General features: G+C 40.8%; 1 protein-coding gene across 1 annotated transcript in view; it reads left to right on the forward strand.

Annotated features, from left to right (window-relative positions):
* The window catches only part of DPH6 (diphthamine biosynthesis 6), a 242294-nt gene extending 227042 nt beyond the window's left edge, over positions 1-15252 (forward strand). Inside the window, exon 15 of the mRNA XM_083614001.1 lies at positions 12641-15252. Within this exon, the coding sequence (XP_083470127.1) occupies positions 12641-12759 (119 nt within the window). The 3' untranslated portion in view covers positions 12760-15252. The remainder of the gene's footprint in view (positions 1-12640) is intronic.
* Positions 15253-22904: the final 7652 nt, after the last annotated feature.

Below are 22904 nucleotides of genomic sequence, written 5' to 3' on the forward strand. Positions count from 1 at the left end.
TCAACCTCTCACCGCTCATGCTGATTCCCATGGATCAGATAACCAGCAGCATCTGCTACCATATGTTGAATCAAGCCTTGTCAGTCAGAGGAATTTGGCACTGATATAAAATTGGTGTTACTGTGCTCTGTCGAAGTAATCTATCAAGCCTTCCGCCCCACCGGAGGGTTTTTCCCACCCCCTTCCATGTACTAGTGTACATTTTTACTAGTAAAAATGAGGATCTGTTTCTATTGTTACGCACCACCCTCAACCTCTGCCAAGCAATACTAAGGTTCCAGCGGGTTCCAGACGCTCGCCGTTGCAAAATCAAGGAACATTGGAGTCTGCAGTGTCTTGGGAAATATGGTTTATTCACACCTGTTTACAGCTGAAACCTTAAATGGAGAGGGTGCAGAACATCTGAAGAATGTATCTCGTTGCTCCTGTCATAGCTTCAGCAAGCTTGAGTCGAAAGCAGCAGCCAGCCATGGCCCCCGGTCTCTACCAGCCAGTGCACATGGAGTTCTGCCAATTTTTCATCCCTATTCCCAGAACACTTGTCAGAAACCTCTGTATAAAAGGACAACTTTTTTTCTGTGTCACATCACACCCACGTTGGCCTGGCCTGGCAGCCTCCCTCTTGGTTACCCGGTAGGGTCTTTTGTCTTGTTGGTGACTTTTGCCTCTCTATCTGGCAGAAAAACAAGCTCAGCTTGTCAACTCACCTTAATTATCAGCACTCTGATTAAATCCCAGCACCCAAAAATCTAGAGGAGGAAATCTGGCACCCTGGGATCTGGGTGATCTCTATTCCCCCATAACACTATCATAGTAGCTTTAAAACATTTATTTATTTTTTAATCTAATTTTTATTTAAAATAACTGTTCTCGTTATTGGACCACTGGAATTCACGATGTTACTGGGAAAGATTTTTGAACCTCCATTAGACCCTGTCCTCTTCACTGACATGTACTTTAATGAAGCGGGCCTGATATTCACTGACAGGTTAGGGCCTATGGCATATATAGCACCAGTGATGACCACAGATTGGTTTAGAGAGTGGGCATCTTGCTTCATTTTGCAACTGACACCTCTTATTGGATGTTTTATTTCCCTCTAGCAGTACTGTAAGATTATTAAAACTGGATGCTGTGGCCATGGGTCACAGTAGGGTTCCCCCTCCCTCCCTGAAACAGGTACAAGAATAAATCACAACAGTGTTTCACTGTGCCTCACAGCTTGGCCTTCTTTTTTATGGGGATATCTTCCTGGCTGAGATAAAGGTCACCTCTCCATCACTAGCCCTTCATGTTTCTCAAAAGTGATTAGAACGTCACATCAGTTTCCGTTCTCAGCGCCCTTCATTTAATAAACCCAATATCAGCTAGAGCCAACTTCTGCTTATAGCCTGCTTTGCAGATGTGGCTTAAGGCTTCAGAAATCAAAGTGCTGTTCTCCATAGTAAACACAAAGTAAAGTAGCATGGTGCTGAATCATTACTGATTCATATGCACGTTGTGTGGCATAGATGCCAAACCTCTGAGAGGTTGCCCTAAGCAAATTAGTACGCTTGCATTTGTATGGTTGCAAATTTATTAGCAAAATAAATTTGATGGAGTCACTGCCACTCACTGTCCTAAAAAAAAATGGCTCAAGGAACATTCTGATTTGCACACCCTTGGTATTGATTATGATGTTTAGGAAGGGTGTGCAAGTGCGTATTTTTTCTCGAGAGTGACTCAAATGAAATTCCACTAGTTTATTTCACATAAGTCACCAGATACAGTAATAACGACTTCTGGTAATTGCCAAACTAGTTGTGGGATTGAACCTGTGACCTGAGAATGGCTTGCTGTGTATCCCGTAACCAATCCCCTAAGCCATCCATTACCCTCTTCCAGGCAGCTGTGATTAAACTGTTCTGAGAAGTCAAAGCTGGATCAATAGAAATGATCTACAATGAATGAATCATATTTAGCATGTCCAGTGTGGTGGTTGGTGCTTTTGTCACTGCATGTGGTTTACAGTCTTGGGGAAGACTTAATCCTACGACTTTATGGCTGCAGTCCTACCTTTAACCTTACTGTAATGTATTGACACAATCATGAACACGAAATGCAAATAACTGGTAAGACCCATTGCTTCTAACATTGTTCTCAGTAGCTTTTCCAACATAATTCTTTATTGTTCTCAACAATAGAGGCTGGAGAGATGTATGCCTTTAGGTATGGTTTAGCTTTAGATCCCAGCTTAGCCTTGAACTCAGGCCCAAAGAGGGGCTTATAATGATTAGGATCACAGCAGGTGTGGATGGGAATTTAACTCTTTCTTCCCTTAGTGCAATCTTTTGAAGCTGTTATTTGCTGTGGAAGAGGCATTTTCCTCAGGAATGTAGCAGGGAAACAAAAGGTTAAATCGCAGCCGCTGCCACCCATGCCTGCTGTGATCCCCATTCATTATAAGCCCACACTCCAGAGGTGCAGAATAAATGTAAAGACACAATTAATTTCATCTCTGTTTAGGGTCCTCAGTGGCCCTAAGCAAATAATTCTACTTTCCTTCTGTAAAATGCATCTATAGTATATGGAATAATGAGCTAATGAAATTAGCATTTATACACAGTTGTGTTTTCTTGGATATTCAAAGCACTTTGGCAATCATTGAAAGCACCATGGAAAGTCTTAAAGTATTCTTATTTTCTCATATTGCAGATGGGAGCATAAAGGGGAGTATCTTATTTAAGCCCATCCAATGAGTTTGTAGCCGAAATTGTTTTAAGCCAAGAATTTCATGATGTGAAGCTCACACTCTTTACCACCCCAATATATTGGTTTCCACACACCAGATAAAAAAAAATCTAAGCTTAAAGAGTTATGAACATGAAGTTGTCAAATCTTTGGGCACAAAGAGGATAAATTCAGGCACACATGTACAATGTCACTCTGAATCATTCTCTTCTCTAGAGGAAGTCAGAGATTATGCTAGCATCATTCCGCTTAGAATCTCTAGACAACATAAGGTGAGGACAACACGTGCTGAGGACAAGCAACATGATATACCTGCAGTTTGCCAAAAAAATGGCATAGATTTTGTCCATCTATGCTCAAAGCAAACAGTATTCCATTTCTTTTAAGCATATATTGGTCAGCATTCCATTGTTGTTGTTTTTATCTTCATTTGGCTATTTCCAGCTTTGAAACTATTTGGCATAGAGAGTACGATGATACCCAACAAATGTTGGATTTATTTATTTTTTAAATCATCCTAGGATGTCAGCTCACTTAACAGACACTGTTACAACAGAGTCCATGTGTATCCACTAAAGGACATATTTGCTTCAGTATGTCTCATGACAGCTTCTTAAGGGGGGGAAATATTTAAGTGAATTTAACACTTGTGAAAGGTGCCAGATTGACGGCCCTGGAGAAAAGTCATTGATTTACAGAAGGCACAGGCAGAGCTTTCCAAACACTGCCCTAGCAAAGTTCCCAGCTCTCACCTGAAGGCTTTACTTACCACCTCTCAGATTTTGCAAATCACTGCCAGGTGATCTCAATACTAGCTAGTGCTTTGGGATTGTGTACCACGATAAGCAGTTGTAAATCAGTCACAGGAAAGAAAAGGCAAAGGGTTGTGTCTCCTCCAAATGTGCTGTTCAAGCTGATACAATTTAGTATATGCAGGTTCACTGGGGAGAAATCTGCATTGCCAGCATGGCACAACTAATTACAAGCGCAAACCCACAGAAGGAAGCATTAGTGGCAACGTGTACAGGTCAGGTCAATGTTTTATATAATGAAATGTGTGGGAATAGCAGGAGGGAGGTCCCCCCCCCCCCATCTCATTAATAACTTGGCTCTGGCTTGCTCATATCTATCCATATAATACTGTATTTCTCAACTTGCAACACATCAATACCACTCCTCCAAAATTCAGTATTGCAGCTTACATGCCAGTAGCCATATACCCTTGAGAGTCTCAAATATCACTCAGGCCCCATAGAACTAGTGTGTAGGGGAATTTGCATCAATCATTTGATGAATAATGGATGTGGTGTTTTACTGGTGTTACTTTCTTAGTAATCATAGAGACTGGTCTTCGAAGTATAGCACTCATGAACACCATTCCACTGAAGTGTGTACTTTGTGGCAGTAAGTGTAATTTTATAGTCAAAGGGTTGAATTCAACCAAGACCCCACTTACCTAGGAGTAAGACCCATTCAGTTCCATAGGACATTCTTCTGACTAGGGATGGTTAGAATTGCACTGTAGGTTACATTCAGAGTAGACTCATTAAATTCAATGGGAACAGCTAACTCAAATCCATTTATTTCAGTAGGTCTTTTCTGGGTGTGACTCAGACAACATCTCAAAAGTTAAAGCCTAGTCTTTGTCCTCTAATCATCGTTTATACACATCTTTCAGAGGAATTCTAGGTTAATGCAAGATTCGTGTCATGAATATGAACTCTTCTCTCCCCTAGACACCCACCCAAGAAAAGCTTCTTAATTCTTCATTCAACTAGCCATATTTGATTGTGCTGAGCATGTGCACACAAGTCCAAAATAACAGCACATGCGACTCCATCTTAATGAAGTCAGCAGTGCCTTCTTAGTGTTGGCACCCAGGTTTTGGAATTTCTCCCAGGTCCTTTTGCCACGCCCTATCACTATTGTCTTTCAGGCACTGGCTGCAAACTTTTTCTTTTTAGAAAGACCATATTGGATTTATATTAACTGATTTATTAAGGATACGAAGTATGCTGAGCAGAATCCAAGACAATTGCCTCTTTACCTGAGGTGGGCTAGAAGGATCCTATGATGCCTCATAAATATAAATCCATTATGCTCTGCACTTGAGGGATTATGTAGTCCGCATATGCCTCACAGCATATACAGGGTTTTTTTTCCTCCACAACAGTATGTGAATCAGCCCTTTTGTCTCGCAAGTATAACTGAAAGCTCTCTTAAGTGAGGAGTGGATATATCAGACCAATCTGTTTCACGTGGATAATTTTGATGAGACTCAAGGCTGATTTACTGTCCAGAAACACCAAACAACTAAGAAGAGATACTTCTCGCAATAATCTTGAGGAGACAGCAACATTCTGTGACATCTGTATCAATGACTATGGTGGTGGTAGAGCTTGGGTTTTTTAGTTCGGAAACTGCAGTCTGAAAAGAAGGGTTCTTTGCTGTCATTGTTTCTGCTCTGAAGCGGTGTGGTATGATTTTGGGTATCCATAGAAAAGAGAAGGCGGTGTGGCGGTGGGGTTGTTGTTTCTTAGATTTGGTTTAGTCACCGTCAAGTCTTCATGGAAAGAGAAAGGGGGCTGGTGTGCTCCCACCTCTTTTGTCTTGAATTACAGGGTTTAGTGAGCACAAATCCTATAGAGTCCACAAAGCTCTAATTAACACCTACAGTGAAAAATCTATTGTTAAACTGGTCATTAAGCAAACTTTACTGTGGAAAAAAACAAGTTAGCATGGTGGCCTGATAAAAGGATGTACTGTGTACGATGACAGGTCCATAATTGAACCTTCTCTAAAAATAACATAAATGCTTTACAGGGTTTTTTATTTATTTATTAGGCTCTGGGGGGGAATGGTAACCATCTACTTAACTTGAAAAGAAAGTCAAGAATTTTTCATTTCCTCAGCAAATGACTCAGCTCTTAGAAAGCACAATTGCCATAAATGTTAGTGCTCTCCCTACTCATGACAATAGTATCTGTCTTTTCCCTTACAGACTTGCAGGCCAAATGATATCATCTTCTGAGGCCCTTCTCGGGGTGCCCCACGGCCCTTGACTCTCTGAGACAGAGATATGTGCTTTCTCCTGTGGTGGTTCTCCAGCTGTGGAATTTACCTGACACTCAATAATCATTCTGTTCCTGAAAGCTTATAAATATGAAGTGGCTTTATCGCCTATAGTTTATTTATATTTATTGCTGCCTTTAACTGGAGGCTTTTTTTTAAAAAAAGGAAAGGCAGGATGAAAAATATATTTAAAATGAAACAAATAATTATCTTTCTCATTTTTGAGAAGAGTATGGCCTCTCTGGCTTGTGTGATCTCTCTGACCTTACTGGCCTTGCTGCATTTCATTGGAAAGACAGTGACTCCAGTTTTTCTGCATTTTTGCTGCTTTAGTAACTTGGATGAAGCAGAAGAGACTTGATTTTATTCTGGGACCAAAACCAGGTGTGCAGTTGAACTGCAAGAAGCCATTCTGGGTCAGAGGACAGCAAGATAAGGCCTTTGCTGAGGGCTATTAAAGGGCATGAGATAGTTCTGCTTGCACGTTTTAGAGACTGAGGGAGGTCACTGAGGGTACCTTCAATGAAGACTGGCCTGCTGTCCGGACAAAGAAAGAAAGGAACTAAAGTTTACATTCCCCAACTGACTCCCTTGTGCTCAGAAGGTCTGCCTGGAAACCAAATTGTGTCTGGTTTCCAGGAAGAGGAATGCCACTTACATGTGCTAAAGAGGCTAATAGCAGTCAATACTGAACAGGGGGGGGGGGTTCACTGGAGCTTCTCAAGTACTTCCAACAGTGTGTCTTCTGGCTTCAGATCTATCAAATGGCCAGGGCTGGGAGCAGGACACAGTGTTGCCAGGACCCATCAATGTTGACCCGTTTGACCCATCTGCCCATCCTCCATTGATGATCTACGAGGTGGCTCTGAGTACATCTGGGAAGTTTCTCTTTTTTTTTTAAATAATATTCATTACTTTTAAAGATTACAGAAAAGGAAAAGAAAAGGAAAAAAGACAGGAGAGAAAAAACAAAAAGAGAAAAGAAACAATACAATACAATATATAAACAATACAAAACACAACCTAAACACATTAAACTAAACACATTAAACTAAACAAAACAAAACCCTAACCCACTCTAACCCTAAACAAAACAAAACAAAAACCATTTAAAAACATACATCACACCTTTTCCATACTCTATCTTTCATTCCCTTGTTTCCTCGACTTCCTCTCACCTCCCTTTTTGTATTCCACTTCTATTAATTGTTTCAGCAAATCCTTTCCATCTTTCTCTATTTTCTATCATATTATAAATATCTTAACATATTTTTTAACCTTATTTTTCATTAAAACTAAAATACTTATATATGCTTTCTTTCCACCATTTTTCTAACACTCATTAATTTTACAGTATTTCTATATATAAACTTTAAATTCTCCAATCTTCTTCCACCATCTCCTCTCCCTGGTTTCGGATTCTGCCAGTCCTTTCCGTCAATTCCATATAGTCCATCAACCTGGAGATCTTATGTCCGAGGCTCTTAACTCTTTTCCAGGTCCCTTCTGCAGGTCTTCTTCATATTCTTTAATGCCAAAGAGCAGATCTCGGGAAGACTCCAACCTAACAATGCTTTTATTCCTTCTGGACAGGTCAGCCAAATTTCCATAGTTGAAGTTAAGGTCTATAAGGTGTTTCATGACATGTTTCAAAATTCCTCCAAATCCAAAGGCCCCCAGAACTCCAATCTCCTCCAGGCCCAAGTCCATGTCCCAAAAGTCAGTTAATCCCTGCATAGAGGGATCTTTCCAACTTTCCTTCTTCCATCCAAGCCGGGATCCAATTCTCAAAATCTGGCTTTTTCTAGATTCAATCATAGAAGGCCTCAACTTGTAATCCATCTGGGAAGTTTCTCACAGTGCCCTAAAGAGCCAATGAAGCATCATTCTGGGGCATTGTGGGAAATGGAAAACACTGGACATCTTCCCGACCATTGCCACCAAGTTAATGACTGGAGAAATGGAATGAGAGGCACCTTGTTAGGTGACTTATTTATTTATTTATTAATTATCAAACCTAAGAACAGCATTAGTTTCCCTTCTCTTTGTTGTAGAGGGCAGGCAGAGCTGTTGAATTCTCTGGCCAGTGGAGTCTATAGAGCTTTGGTCTTCCACTGGAAGAGCCTGGGCGGTGTGGCTAAAAGGTGTTAAATTCCTCAAAAGCCACACAGTGAGTGTCTGTGTGCACAGAGTGTGGCCCTCTTGTGTGAGAGAAAAGGAAAGTGACTGGGCTGCCATAAGTGAAAAATTAGGTGAGAACTGTCGCTAGGACCATTGGTTGTTTAATCCGTTGGAATGACCTACATTTGTTTTTTACCTAGGTATTTTGTAAAATTGGAAATTTACATTTTTGTCCCTATTGTAGTTTTGCCAGTTTCCCTTATGGTTAATCTATTGCTTGTTGGGCCTGCTTATGTGATTTTTGTAAATTTTGTATATCCTGTTTAGGGCTACAGTGACAGCCTGCTATCTGAAACCCCCCTGAGATGCTTGTCTAAAAGCCATTCAGTTCCAATAATAATAAATAGATTTAAGTGTAAGTCTTTCCAATGTGACTTCGAAGTAGAATAAAAAATTGAATAGCCCTTTTTGGCCCAAGCGCCTTGTTGACAGTCAGCCACCCCTCTGAGGACAACATGCCAGCATTGGGTGTGGCTAAGGTGTATATGTGTGTACACTGCACATGTACAGCAGATCCTCTCAGCAGGCATGCAGGTACACTTCACACAATCCCTCTCTCTTCTCAAACATGCACATACAGTACATGCAGACACAGGGACACACAATCAGCTTTTCTAGTACCAGGGGCGGAGAGGCTGCCTTGTGTGCTGCCTTTTGCTCTTAAAGAGCAGACAGACGGCTTTATCTGCAGTCCTAGTACTGCGATGTTGAGCACTGTGATGGGAGGATCTCCAAAGAGCAGGCAGAGTGCTTTATGTCCTGATCAGATTGGGAGATAAAGCTCCTGGGGCTGGCGGGCCATTTTCTGCGGGCTGGATTCCCCCCCCCCCATTTTAGGCTGTAATCCTGTACTGTCCAGCCTTATCTAGGAGCAAATCCTATTGCACTCAGTGGGGCTTACTTCTGAATAGACGTGCTTAGGACGCACTGTTAGACCCTTTTATCAGGAAATAATTAACTTGCAAGTAAGCTTATTGGCTTCCAGAGAATTATTTGGGAGTGAAAAGCAATCCACCTTAAGAACAAACTTAAAAGGAAACGAGAGTTGTTGTGTTTTTAAAACCACGTTCAGGAACCTGAGATGCTGCGACAAAACAGTTCATTTGTGCAGAAAATATATTTCCCTTCCTGCTACTGTTATTTTACCACAAAGTCAGTGAGGCTTTTTTAGAGGCCTCAAGCTTCCTCAAGTTTCACGTTTTCATTGCATAGCTGATCATTTAGGGGACAGGCTTGTTCCAGACAGCTTTAATTAAACTGTGCTGCAAAACCAGATATAGATCAATGGAAATGATCCATAACAAGAGGCTAATCATGTATTTAGCAGTGTTCAGTCCAGTTCAATCACCTTCTCCTGTTTCTGTGGCTTTACATTCATGTGGCAAAGGCTGAGTGTTTGCATGTATTTTTTTCTTCTTAATCCATCCCATTAGTGGCCATATGCTTGGGCTTCAAGGGAGACAAGACCTGTCTGCAATATGCCAGGGATTTAGAGACATCAATAATTTGTGAACAGTCATGTTGGTACTGGTCGAAGGGTTAAGTGCTCAGCACGCCAGGGGCACCTCTGTGGGGACTGAAACTCTTAGTCGACTGTTAGGAACCTGATCCCCTGTGAAGCTTCTCTTCAAAGCACATGCTGCATGTCAAATCCATACAGCTGAAGCAATGGAGCTTTATTAGCTCTGGGATTTAAAGACCTGCGCTAAGTGATATAACAGTGTATTTGGTTAAAACACAGAGAGGAAAGGTAGCAAAAGGAGCATGGCAGGGACAAATGAAAAAAAAATATCTAGTACTCTGGCCTACAATTGTGCTCTTTCTGAAAATGTCCCTCCTCCACTTTCATTTCAGAGGACAGAGACTAGTCCTTGTGTTTCTCTGCTATAGCTGGCAATGACAGGAGCCTTGTTTCTAAGCTAAGGCATAGATTTGGCTTAAACTTGCACTTAAGCAACAGCTTACTGCACTACAGCCATTGTATAATGTTAATAGAGCAATCTGCAGGAAAGCATATTGGCGCTCTCTGCCTGAATTAGCTTACATAAAAGCCATCAGGACGACATTATATGCGTGTATCTTTTTTCCTTTCTAGTGTGGAACACTTAAGTAGCTAATTTGTGATTAGCATGCACTTTAAATCTCAGAACTTAAAAGTATTTCTCTCCCCCCCCCCTTCTTCCTATCCTCATACGTGCTCTAAATAGGTTTCGGTTTCTAAAGGCTGCAGTGGTTTTGCCAAATATTCTGTCAGGAAATAAAATACTTTACCTTTTTGATGTGGTTTTAGTATTGGGCAATTGCTTAATTGAGTGATAAAAATTAAATTTAGTGGAACTCTTGTTTCAACATATTCAAGGAAGAGAAATGGATGCAAATAATGCATGGGTTGACAGCTTCGATCCCTGTCCAGTGATAGCCCACTGAAAGCAACGAAAATTCAAAAAACAGTGGCAGGCTTATGTGCCAGTGATTTCACTGGGAGAAAGGCAATGCTTTTGCTAGTTTGTGCTCTCAATGGGTTGCCTCTCATCCACTTGACAAGTGTGTGCAAATGTAGCTGCCGTGTACATTTCCAGTTGCCTCATTGCAATGGTGCTTAGCTGACCCTGAATGAGCGCATTGCTGGAAAACATAGACCAAGTTGTTTTAAACATGTAACATGAAGTCCTTTTCGACTTCTGAGGCAACTATTGATCTTGGGTTCAGCTCAGTCAATATTCACCTCTAACATCAACCATTTCCATCTGTTAACCCCTTCCAAGTGATGCAATATCTGCATGAGAAGGCCTTGGACAATGTTCTATTCTCGTAAAGCTATTAAGTAAAATAATAATAATCACCAGCAGCAGCATATCGTCTCTAAATGGCATGGGTTGTTGACATCTCTGAAGTTGTAGGGAAAGGATAACGTTTTCTGTAGCTAAGCTTTGTAATGGTATGAAACATCGCATTACTACAATTGCAGTATTGTAGAATCTGACAATGGGAGGCCAGTTAAAAGCCAAATCTAGCATCTTCCCCCCTCCCCAGTGTCCTTCAGATTTGTGCTCTGCTGCACAGAAATAGAAAACATTTTTAGCCACAAAAGTGCAACATGGCTTAGTAACTACCACTTTCCTTAAAAAGATTCACTATAACTTGATTAAGAAAAGGAGTGTTTCTTGCAATTACTTTTCCATCATTATCCTCATACATTATTTGAATGAGCTAGATTTGTGGTAAATCTAATGAAATCTATTAATTAGCCTGTGGATCTCAGCATCATGAAACATTGGAGGGGCAGTCATATTTGCCAGCAAATAAATAAATTTGTTGAAAAACAGTCTTGAACTTAGTTCTTAAAAAAAAGTTTATTAAACAAAACAAAAAGAAGCGATACAATATAACACCTAGTTAACTGTTCACAAAATGACATTTCACCTTTCTACACATTTAAGAAACATTCATATTGAGGCTGCATTGCTATGTGCACTTACAGTTAATTCCAATGAACATTGGGGGTTACTTCTAAGCAGACACAGGTCTGCACTGTAAAAAAAAAAATCTAGGAGGATTTTTTTTGGGAACTCATCTTATTTCTTTGGAGGTGAGTGTTAAAGATAAATCTGCATTATGGTACTGCCTTATTTGCTCCCTCTCCCTTATTAATTAATTGGATACGCCACACCTTCATTACTAATCTGCATTCCTTGTATAACTACAAGAAGAATAAAAATACAAAATTTGTCTCATTCTGTAGACATACACAGCACATCTGAAAACAATGAAACAGCAGCATAGCGCAGAAGATAAAAACTGCAATCAGAATAAAAACCAAAATCTGCTGAAAAGGGTTTAAAAGCCTAGCAAAATATTGGCCTGCCTCTGAAGTAATAGTACTTGGCCCCTGTTGATGAATGTACCCAGAGAAGAGCCTCGGAAGATCTCAGTGCGTGACTGGATTGGTATAGGAGAACCAACCTAATAATAAAAGACTTGCACACAAGTATTATCAGCATAAACCTAAGCATATAGAAATGCAACATATTTCAAGAAACCAATAATAAACCAGTAAATAAGAACAAAAGCAGAGTACTAAAAATACACAGTACACAAATAAGAGAATATTCATAAATAAATGCTAGTTGGCATCAAAGCTCATTGACTGCTTTTGTCTACTGCCAGAGCTCATGTCTCAGTCTCCTGTCCGTGCTATAAAAAATCAGATGACAACTATAAAAGAGGATTGTTTACTTCTACATTAATTACATAAACAGCTTGCATTTGGAACCAGCTTGCAGGTTCCAAGTTGTCTTTATTTTATTATTTATTAAATCACAGTACCATTTGTGTGGTTGAGGCAGTTTTTATGTACAGCACATCATAGAAAAGAAGTACTGGAAATTATGATATTACCAAGTTCCTGGCTTTTCAACCAACAAACTAGGATGAAACTGGGGGGAAAGCTCTCCTGCATTAAGCCGCAATCTGAACTTTCTGCATCAAAATGTCAAATGAGCTGTGCTGAATCATACCAAAGGGATTTCTTTATTTTAATCAGGCAGTTTTTCATTCTTTTTAGATAAATACGCTTATTTGCAGCATGTGGTTATGTTGTTTTTGAATGCTTAAATGAGTTGAAAGGTATCAGTGGATCTGTTTATTTATCTTGCAGGACTCCGAGGACATCTCGAAGAGCAAATGGGCAGGAAAGCACCAGCTCTAATTATGGTACCTGTGATGGATTTACCCGGTAACAAAATTATTCACATAGTGTGTTGGCTCAGCCAGTAGCTAAACACTGAGCATTGGCCTATTCATTCCACTATAAAAGCAAGAAGACATCACGTGATTGTACTGAAAATGATGGTGGCGCATTAACAAGCAGGCCTGTCTGTACCTGAAACTTTTGGCAAAAGATACCATTTTCCCCACTTTTCAGCATGGGAGTTTTGGAATATGGTATCTGACAGGGAATTTAAATGTCACATCCATAACTCCATAATCTCTCCTGCCTTGTATCTTTCATAACCAAGATCAGATCATACTCCATTGCTTTAACATAACCTTTATAGAAGACTGCTAAGTTTACGTGGAAAATCCCTTAATTACATTTATACATCCTTTGATAGTTTTGGGGAAGATTCTCAACATGTTGCCCTTAATTGGTAATTTCCTCATACTGGTGTACCTTCTGTTGATCAGAGTCTTGTTTCAAGGGAATGCGCTATTTATGCTGACACAGCCCTGTTAAGCTTAATGTACTGTACTGTCATAAGTACAGTAAATGGCCCCATATTGCCTGAGATCCAGAGTCCTGTACACACATGAGGATCCCATCATTAGCTCTGAGAGGAAAACAGCTGCCAAAGCTCAAGGGGCTTATTCATGCCCCATAGCAGACTGCAGGAAAACCTAACTGAGTACTCAGAATGGATCCACTGCCAATTTGTTGTAAAAAATGAAGCCTCCAGAGAGTGCCTATTAGTATTCATAGGATGCAAATACAAATCCATCGCCGCAGCTCCAGCATTACTGGTACAGCCTTCCCTAAATAGACATTTCCGGGGAGGGGCATCTGCAAAAGGCCATCTCCTGCCTTGCAGACAAGATGGGAGAGCTTTACCAGGCAGCAGTGGCAGCTTCAACTCAGCCTCCTGGCATGGTGGCAGATCTCTAGATTGGGATTACCAAATGGAGCCTCTTGACTCGGGGACTTTTCCTCCTCCGCTGCACCCTTTGCCACATGTGATGGTAGTGGCAGCACATGTTCAGACATCAGCTTCTGCCTGGGGGGGGGGCATCATTAGCTAGATGTCTGCTATTGAAACTAGACCTTCCAGCAGCATGCCTTCAGACAGCGATTAACTTCTCAAAAGTCATTTGGACAATTCTGGACTGCAGTTGGTGCAAATGGAGTTACGCTTGGTGCGGTTACAGAATATGGAAGCCGCTCTGTTCAGTAATTCCATAGAGAAACATTTTGCTAAACCAAGGTCTGAATTTTGCTCCCATTGCCTTTAATGTATTATTACATGACTTTCTTGTGGATCTGGCTGCCAGGGTCTTCCTGCAGCTATAAGATAAAACTTTTGCTTTGTGCAAATTTCGGATTAAATTTATCCTGCTTTGAACTGAGCTTCTAGCTGTGTTTTACAGCATTTTACAAGCAACCCTTTCCTCACTCCCAACAGACAGTTGTTGAGGGCTGGATGCCCCCTAGAAACGTTCACAACCCAAAATTTAGGCGAGTGAATTATATACTCACAGGCTTAATTTGCCAGTATCTACAACAAGCCCACAGCTGAAACCCACTTGGTTTCGGTGAGGCTGTGCCCTGCTGCTGTGAATGTATTAAGAGGTTCCTCCATTGCTTCATCCCATATTGATTATGGCACGGGGACATTCCATCTGAAAGCAGCAAAGCAGCTCTTTATACTTCTTTGCATGGAGAAGTTTTCAGCACATCACAGAATTGTAGAGTTAGAAAAGGGCTGTGTGGGCTATCAAGTCCAACCCACTAGTTCAGTGCAGTAAATCTGGAGCTACAACATTCCCCACATGTCTGCCCAGTTTCTGCCTTACGTCCAATAAGAAAGAGGACCCACCTCTCTAGCTAATTTGTTCCATTGTCAGACTCTGATCCCTTCAAGAATTTTCTCCTAATGTTCAACCCAAATCTACTCTCCTGTAGCTTAAGTCCATTCGATCTAGACTTTGTCCTGGTCCATGTGGCAGAACGTTATCCAGGGCAGAATACAACTAAACACTTATCCAAGCAGTTTTGCCTGAACAGCAGAACTTCGCCTCCCTATTTACTCCCTCTGTGTCCCTGCTCCAGAAGGCGGGGGGGGGCAGAACTTACTTAGGGGGCTCACTAGGAGATGAGAGAGGGGGGGAAGTTCTGTTGCAAAGCCCAAAGTGCTTGCTTTAGTGGTGCTGTTAAGTATTGGAAGACATACGATGAAAGCATTTTTAGGTAGCATAAGACAGGTCTCAATGGCTCCATTTCAATTATGGAATTACTTGCCCCACAAGGTATGGCTGCCCCCACTCCCTCGCTGTTTTCCATTGTTTACTAAAGACCATTTTATTCTAGCAAGCTTTTCTGGTATGTGAGAGATAACATTTTTTGCTTCATTTTGACTGCTGGGATTGTCTCCTTGATCTATGTGTTTTCTATACTTGTTTTCACAAATTTGTAATATTTTAAGTGTGAGCCTGCATGGTGCTGCTGCAATGGGAGTACAGGACTTCAACATTTTAATAAAATAAATTGTTGTTGTTGTTGTTTAAATTGTATACCACCCTATACCTGCAGGTCTCAGGGTGATTCACAGGATAAAATCATAATATAAAAACACAAAATACATAATCAAAATAAAAGCAAGGACAACCCAATAAAATAAAAAGGGTTTCCTTCAGTCCTCTTTTCGTTAGACCAAGCATGCACAGCCCCTTAAGCCTCTTGTATGCCTCGTTTTCTGTTCCATAGCCCATCTTCGTTGCCCTCCTCATAATCTGTTCCAATATGCCTGTATCCTCCTGAAAGTGCAGCACTGGGTCCAGTACTCTGAATGAGGTCCTAGTAACACAGTACCAAGTGTGACTATTATTTCACAGGACTGGAAATCTATGGGTGATATCCAGTGGTGATCATATGCTGAATCCATTAGCATAACGGAATCCATTAGCATAACCGAGAAGAAGGCAATTTCCAGTTTACCCCTCCCTATAGTGCCCTATATACCCCCTAAATCTGCTCTTGGCAACCCCCAGCACTATGGAACAGATACAGAGGGAATCATAAGGGGGAAGGAAAATTGGCAAAAATTGCCTCCCCACTTCCTCTGACAGATTCCAGCCATAATTGGATACCACTCTACGGTTTTATTAATGGATACCTAAATCGCATTAGACTTTTTTGCAGCCTCATCAGATAGCTGACTCATATTCAGCTTGTGATTGATTATAATCCCAATATCCTTTTCATGTGTACTACTGACAAGTCTTTTTGAAAGAGGAAGGCATAGGCGTGCTTAAAAATTGTCCCAGCACAGCCTGAATGTTGGAGGTCACATTTCTTTTTCTTTCTTTTTTTTTACTGAACAAAACTGCTGTCAACCAATGTACTGGCACATCGGTCATAAGCAATATTTATTTTAATCTCTACAACAACTTTTTCATAACTGGCAATTGACTGGGGTATGTTAGTTAAACTTTTTAACCCTAGCATCTCTCTCTCTCTCTCTCTCTCTCTCTCTCTCTCTCTCTCTCTCTCTCTCTCTGTTTATCCCCACCCTCTTTCATATCTTGTGGTACTGAAATAATTTTGCAAATGATACAGGCTTTACATTTATCAAGACAGTTTTAATCTCATGTTTCTATCTTTTGTTGCTTCAGAACAAAGAGTGAGCAGGCAATAAGTTAACAAACAGAAAATGGGATGAAGGTCAAAGCTTTCTAGTGTGTCAGAGCTGGCTCACAGGTACTCCTGAAAAATGCAGAACTGTACATAGTTCCTTGCCACAGCAGCTTCAACTCTCCCAAATCTAGAGCATTGCTGATATGGGAAGAAGCTGCATCATGGGCAACAGTGCCCTATGGCCTGGGTGTTACCCCAGTGGTCCAGGAAGAAGCTGTGCTTCTGCATCTCCCACATCACTTGGGTAACATCTCTATGTTGGATTGTGCCCCATGTGTGTATCTGGATATTTCCTCCTCTTACTTGTAATATTGCTTTCATTTTAAGAGAAAGGTATCAACGTACTATTTATTTGTCTTACCTGCACAAATGATGCCAGACTTTCAAATATGTCAATATGTGGTGTGGTTTTTGTCTACTGTTTGAGTTTCAACTCTTTTCCAACCATTTTTAATGTCCACTTATAATTTTATATTAGGTGGGGGAAAAACACTGGTCTAGGCAGGGGTTGGGGGTTGACAATTGAATAAAAGGAAACTTATAAAGGAAACTTTATGGGAAGACTTCTGATAACACTGACTTTTTGTCTTTGGAATATTTCACATTTGTTCCCTGTTGTATATCAGCCAGGTTTGCTGAGTTTTTAAATAGGAACAAGGCAATTTGTTCAATATTGATATGCAAGTTAGGTGCTGCTTCACTTAGAGACCCGGGACTTACACAACAGAAGAAAGCGTCTTAACACCTTTTTATCTTTTTTTAACACTGAAATACTTTCATCATAACTACTTGGCCTGCTGGAAGAGAGAAATTTCAAACAGCACCCCTTTTTTTCTCTCCTGGTCTCTTTGTAACCAGATTGTGTGTTCTGACGTGGGAGGAGAAATGGAGTAAAGAGGTTTAATATTTGAAATTTATAAATGCTAAAAAAACAAAAAGCTACACCAGATTGACAGTGCAATAGATTTTACCTAGACAGGTTTTGATCTCAGGAGTGTAAATACGAATGCCACAGTAAGACATTAGTTTTCAGGGCTTAAAAAAATAGATATACAAACAAAAGAAAATTTTTCAGTTTCCTTGATTTGTATTAAACCCTCAGGAAAATTTACAATTTATTCATGTTATGACTCACAAGGTACGCCAATGCTGCAAATGCAATCTTGAGAGAAAGAACACTTCAATCCAAAAGGGAATCTGTGTTAACAGTATGCAACCTGGAAATTCATTCTTTCTTTCTTTCTTTCTTTCTTTCTTTCTTTCTCTCTCTCTCTCTCTCTCTCTCTCTCTCTCTCTCTCTCTCTCTCTCTCTCTCCCTCTCTCTCTCTCTCTCCCTCTCTCCCTCCCTCCCTTTGTGTCTCTTTTTCATTGTATCAAGAGATGAATATCGAGACAATATATTAGTAGTAATAATAACAACCATTACATACACACAATTTATGTAATAGGTAACCGACCTGAATAAACTTCCTGCATGATTAAAGCTACAGTGCTATCTATACACACTTACCTGGGAGTTGTTGTTGTTTAGTCCCACTAATATAAATTATACTTACTTCTGAGTAGACATGCATCAGTATGTGCTACAAAGTCTTTAATTACAGAAAAGGAGATTAAACGGAATGATTAAGCAGGACGACAGGAGGAAAACTAGTGGAATATAACTTTCTGCTTCTCTCTTCCTGAAAGCTGTCGAAATGATAGCCTCGATGCTAGCGAGCCTTTGCAGTACACATGGCTGAGCTGCCATAAAAGCAGCAGAGCCGATCTTCCTAGATAGGTTAAAAGATGACACTGTGGTATTTTAAGCAGGGATTATTTGATTCACCCCTCCCCAAGTTTTATAGGGAGGTGAATCAAAATCTGATTTGTTGCACCAGGTATCACTGGTGCATCTTTCTGCCCAAGGTTTGGAATTTGTGCGGATGTTGGAAGCGGAATGTCTCCTGAGGAAAAGAGAGGTGATCTGAAGCAAGTGATTCTCCTTCAAGGATGCTCTGTTCAATCCATTATCTCGCGTTGGTGTGCTATAGTCTACTCTATCAAAATACAATGATTGAATAAAACATTTTATCTCAAATAAATGAATGCACTGATTTAATAAAGATTCTACTGTGTGGTATTATAGTTCCCCAGATGAACACTGAAATTTGAAATGTGCAAGGTTTTCAAGTGTCCAAGTTAAATCATGGTGGCCTCTCTAAAATCGAGATTACTTCTACAAACCCAGTTAAAATAAAAACTGCCCTCCGCTTTTTGATTAGACTCTGGCACTTATTTTTAGGTAACCTGCTTTTACTATTATAACTGTGTCTGGCACTGGAGATTCATATTAAGAAGAGTTGACAATTTACTAATTTATGATCTCTTTCCGTGTATTTTAGTGTTTTTGGCAGGCTAGCCAGTGTTGATGTATTAGCTAAGCATTCAAACTACCGACTTGAGATCTTGAAAGCTTTTTTGAAAAAAATATACCATAACTTACTTTCATTTGAACACTGAATTTTTTTACACATATTTAAAATTTTAATTGACAAAAAAGAGAGACTGGATACCTGAGAAATGAACCCTTATGTTACATGCAAATGCCCCCCCTTTTTTGTTGTTGTTGACACACTCCATCTTTTATTCTAGTTTCAGGATGGATTTTTGTCAATTGTTGTTCTTCAAGTCACTCTTTCTCCTTTTTTTGAATTGTGTACAACTGCTTATTGGCAATACCTTGAACAGAAGGAAGGTGATTCCTTCCCATTGTTCTTGGCCTCCATAATCCCTGCTCATTGGCAATGCTGATTAGGGTTGATGGGAATTCTAGACCAAGAACGTCTATAGGATCAGCCTACCCTCCAACATTTCTCTGATGAAAATAGGGACGTCCCATTCCATCATGATAATTTTACTATTTATACCCCACACATTTTGCTGGGTTGCCCGAGCCACTCTGGGCAGCTTCCAACATATATAAAAACATAATTAAACATTTAAAAAACTTCCCTATACAGGATTGTCTTCAGATGGCTTGGGTGTTGGATAACTTCATACCCTCCAACATTTCTCCAGTGAAAATAGGGACATCCTAAGGAAAAGTGGGACATTCCAAGATCAAATCAGAAATCGGGACGGCTTCTCTAAATCAGGGATGTCCTTGGAAAATGGGGACACTTGGAGGGTCTGCATAAGCTACCCCTGGCCTAGGACCTTCGTTCATTTCCCTAGCCTGTTCAGCAATGTCCTCCATACTTTAAAAAGCCTCCTTAGGCTACCTGCACCATAAGACACCTGTTTGATTTTTATCTATTTTCTAATAATGGGGTTTTCTCTCTTTTGCTTCAGTCCTTCTTCCCTAAAATCTGTATTTAACAGGGTTTCATAGGCTTCAGACAGTTGTGTATTTTCAAAAAGTGGATATTAACTATCCTACATTAATAATAATAATAATAATATTTCTTTATTTATACCCCGCCCTTCCCGGTTCAAAAACTGGGCTCAGGGCGGCTAACAACAAATTTAAAACACTTAATTATAAAAGCAGCATAAAATACAGTATAAAAACATGAATAACAATAAAATTCAAAAATCAATTAGATAATCCCCAGGGCTAGCTGGCTGAATTGGTCCTACTTGGGCCAGCGAGGAGGCCAGGGGAGAATTAGCTGTGGGGTCTCAGAGTGGGTGATCTTCAAAAAGGGGAGGGGGAAGGAAGAGAATGGAAATAAAAGATCAGGCTGAATTCAAATTAAAGGCCAGGCGGAATAGCACTGTCTTACAGGCCTGCCAGAAGGAGGTTAAATCCTAAAGGGCCCTAGTCTCATGGGACAGAGCATTCCAGCAGGTTGGAGCCATCACTGAGAAGGCCCTGGCCCTGGTGGAGGATAGTCTGACTTCCTCAGGGCCCAGGACCTCTAAACTATGGTTATTCATGGACCTTAAGGCCCTCTGCGGGGCATACCAGGAGAGGCGGTCCCGTAGATACGAGGGTCCTAAGCCACAAAGGGCTTTAAAGGTCAAAACCAGCACCTTGAACCTGACCCTATACTCCACCGGGAGCCAGTGCAAGATGTGTGATATGAAAAGACAATACTTTGGGGTCAGTCATTCATGGATAGGGGGCCAGTAAGCTGAAGCTGAATCCTGATAAGATGGAGCTGCTGTGAGTGGGTGGTTCTCATGTCCAGGAATCCAGTGATCATACAAAATTATGCATAATTTGGTGAAAGTGGGTAGAGAAAAGTTCTTTTCCCTTACAATACTTGCTGGGACAGCTCAGTAGGAAGAGCACAAGGTTCTGGGTTCTGGGTTCGAGACCCACATTGGGCAAAAGATTCCTGCTTTGAAGGCGGTGGGACTTGTTGACCCTTGTGAGCCCTTCCAACTTTGCAATTCTACAAATCTAGAACTCAAGGCCATGAAGCTGAGGATTAGAAGATTCGGGACAATCAAAAGAAAACACTTCTTCACACAACGCACAGCTAAACGCTAGAATTTGCTCCCACCAGAGACACCAATGGCCATCAAGTTGGTTGGCTTTAAAAGAGGATCAGAGAAATTCACGGAGGACGAGGCTAGCAATAGGTGCTACCCATAATGGCTGTGCTCTCCCTCCACCCCTGGAAACAGTAAGCCAAGAGCTATTGCTGGGGATCACAAGTGGGAAGAGTCCTCTTGTCCTCAGATCCTGCTTGTCGGCTTCCCGTAGGCATCTGGTTGGCTACTGTGGAAACAGGATGTTTGACTGGGTGGGCCCGTGGCCTGATCCAATATGCTGCTCTTATGCCTTTAATGCACTCTATGTAGGGCTGCCTTTGAAGATGGTCTGGGAGCTGCACCAAGTGCTGAATGCAGCTCCCAAGATGTTGAGTGTGGCAGTTTGATAGGACCATGTAATGAGAGGACAGTAGAAGAAGAAGAATAGATGAGCCTTCTTGTGTTTTGACTCATCTTCCTCTCTTTTTTTCCCCTCTTTTTTTTCCTCCTCCTCCTTTCCTTTTTCTTTTTTTGTTCCCATAATGGCTTATGTTTTATGCCATGTACTTTGATTTTTTTTGTAGGTTTTTTTTTGCTTTTTTCATTATTATTACTATTAAGGAATTTTCTTTTGGTTGTCTATATTTATATGTATTTGTTTAAAGCAAAATAAAAGTATTTTAAAAAAATTTAAAAGAAGAAGAAGAGTTTGGACTTGATATCCTGCCTTTCACTCCTCTGAAGGAGTCTCAAAGCGGCTAACATTCTCCTTTCCCTTCCTCCCCCACAACAAACACTCTGTGAGGCGAGTGAGGCTGAGAGACTTCAGAGAAGTGTGACCAGCCCAAGGTCACCCAGCAGCTGCATGTGGAGGAGCGGAGATGCGAACCCGGTCCACCAGATTACAAGTCCACCACTCTTAACCACTACACCACACTGGCTTTCATTGAGCTACCAGGTCCAATTTAGGGTGTTAGCATGGGGATTTGGGTCCTAGCCACTCAGAGGCTTTGTACTCAGAGACCCAAGTACTTTCCTAACCTCACTATCACCTTATGATCACCAGGGGAGGCCCCATTGGTGGTGGTGGTACTGATCAGCTGGCATTGACCCATGGCTTTAAAAATATATTTGTATTGTTTTTATTGTTCTGCTGCTGTGGCCTTGGGCTCTTTTGGGAAGGGGGGAGGATAATTTCCCTAATATTCAATTCAAAATCCTTTATTAGGCATAGCACACCACACATTATCAAACAAACATCATATACAGACTGTATAAAATACGGGCTCAGCGAACACAATTTATCCCAGTCCTATTCTTAACTCCAAAAAATAAATCGATGTACATAGATAATATAATACAACACAGCAACATCACCTACCATTAAGAACCACTAAGTCTCTCTATCATGGCCCATTCTTTCTTCATGGACAGCACTCAAAAATTCAGCCACTATAACAGTAATTTGATCATCGCTGTCCGCCAGTAGGTCCTGAACAGTTGGTTGTGTAAAAATCTGTCTATTAAATTTTAGGGCCTCAAACAATTGTCTTCTGGCATAACTGCCAAAATCAAAATTACTGAAATGTGTTGGAAGTTTCATATTTAAAGATAAGTTTTCGCGTGAGCTGGGTTATGATTCAATTTGATATCATTGTTGATATCATGGGCCAGCCTGTGCTGTCATTTTGTGCCAACTTCACCTGAAAGCAGCATGGACCTTCTGACTCCAGGAATACTGCTCCAGAAGAAGGACCTGGTGCTTTTTATGGGGCTTTCTATGTGTCACTTTTCTGAAAGCGAGAGAGAGGGAGAGAACTGCTTCTTGGATATATTTACCATATACAATATGGCACAATCAAAAATGCTAATATTGAAGTGGAACTTAAATTGCATTTTCACCTTCCTTTATTCCTCTGAGTTCCTTCCCCATGTCTGATTAACTCGTGTCCTGCTGTTTACACTTCAAGATCGGGGCCTCCAAATCTTCTGTGTATAGTCACTCTTGAGTGGTTGGCAGGTAACTCGCTGCCATTCCTTTCATTTAACA

The sequence above is a fragment of the Podarcis filfolensis genome (assembly GCF_964270895.1).
Source record: "Podarcis filfolensis genome assembly, chromosome: 1".
NCBI lineage: Eukaryota > Metazoa > Chordata > Lepidosauria > Squamata > Lacertidae > Podarcis > Podarcis filfolensis.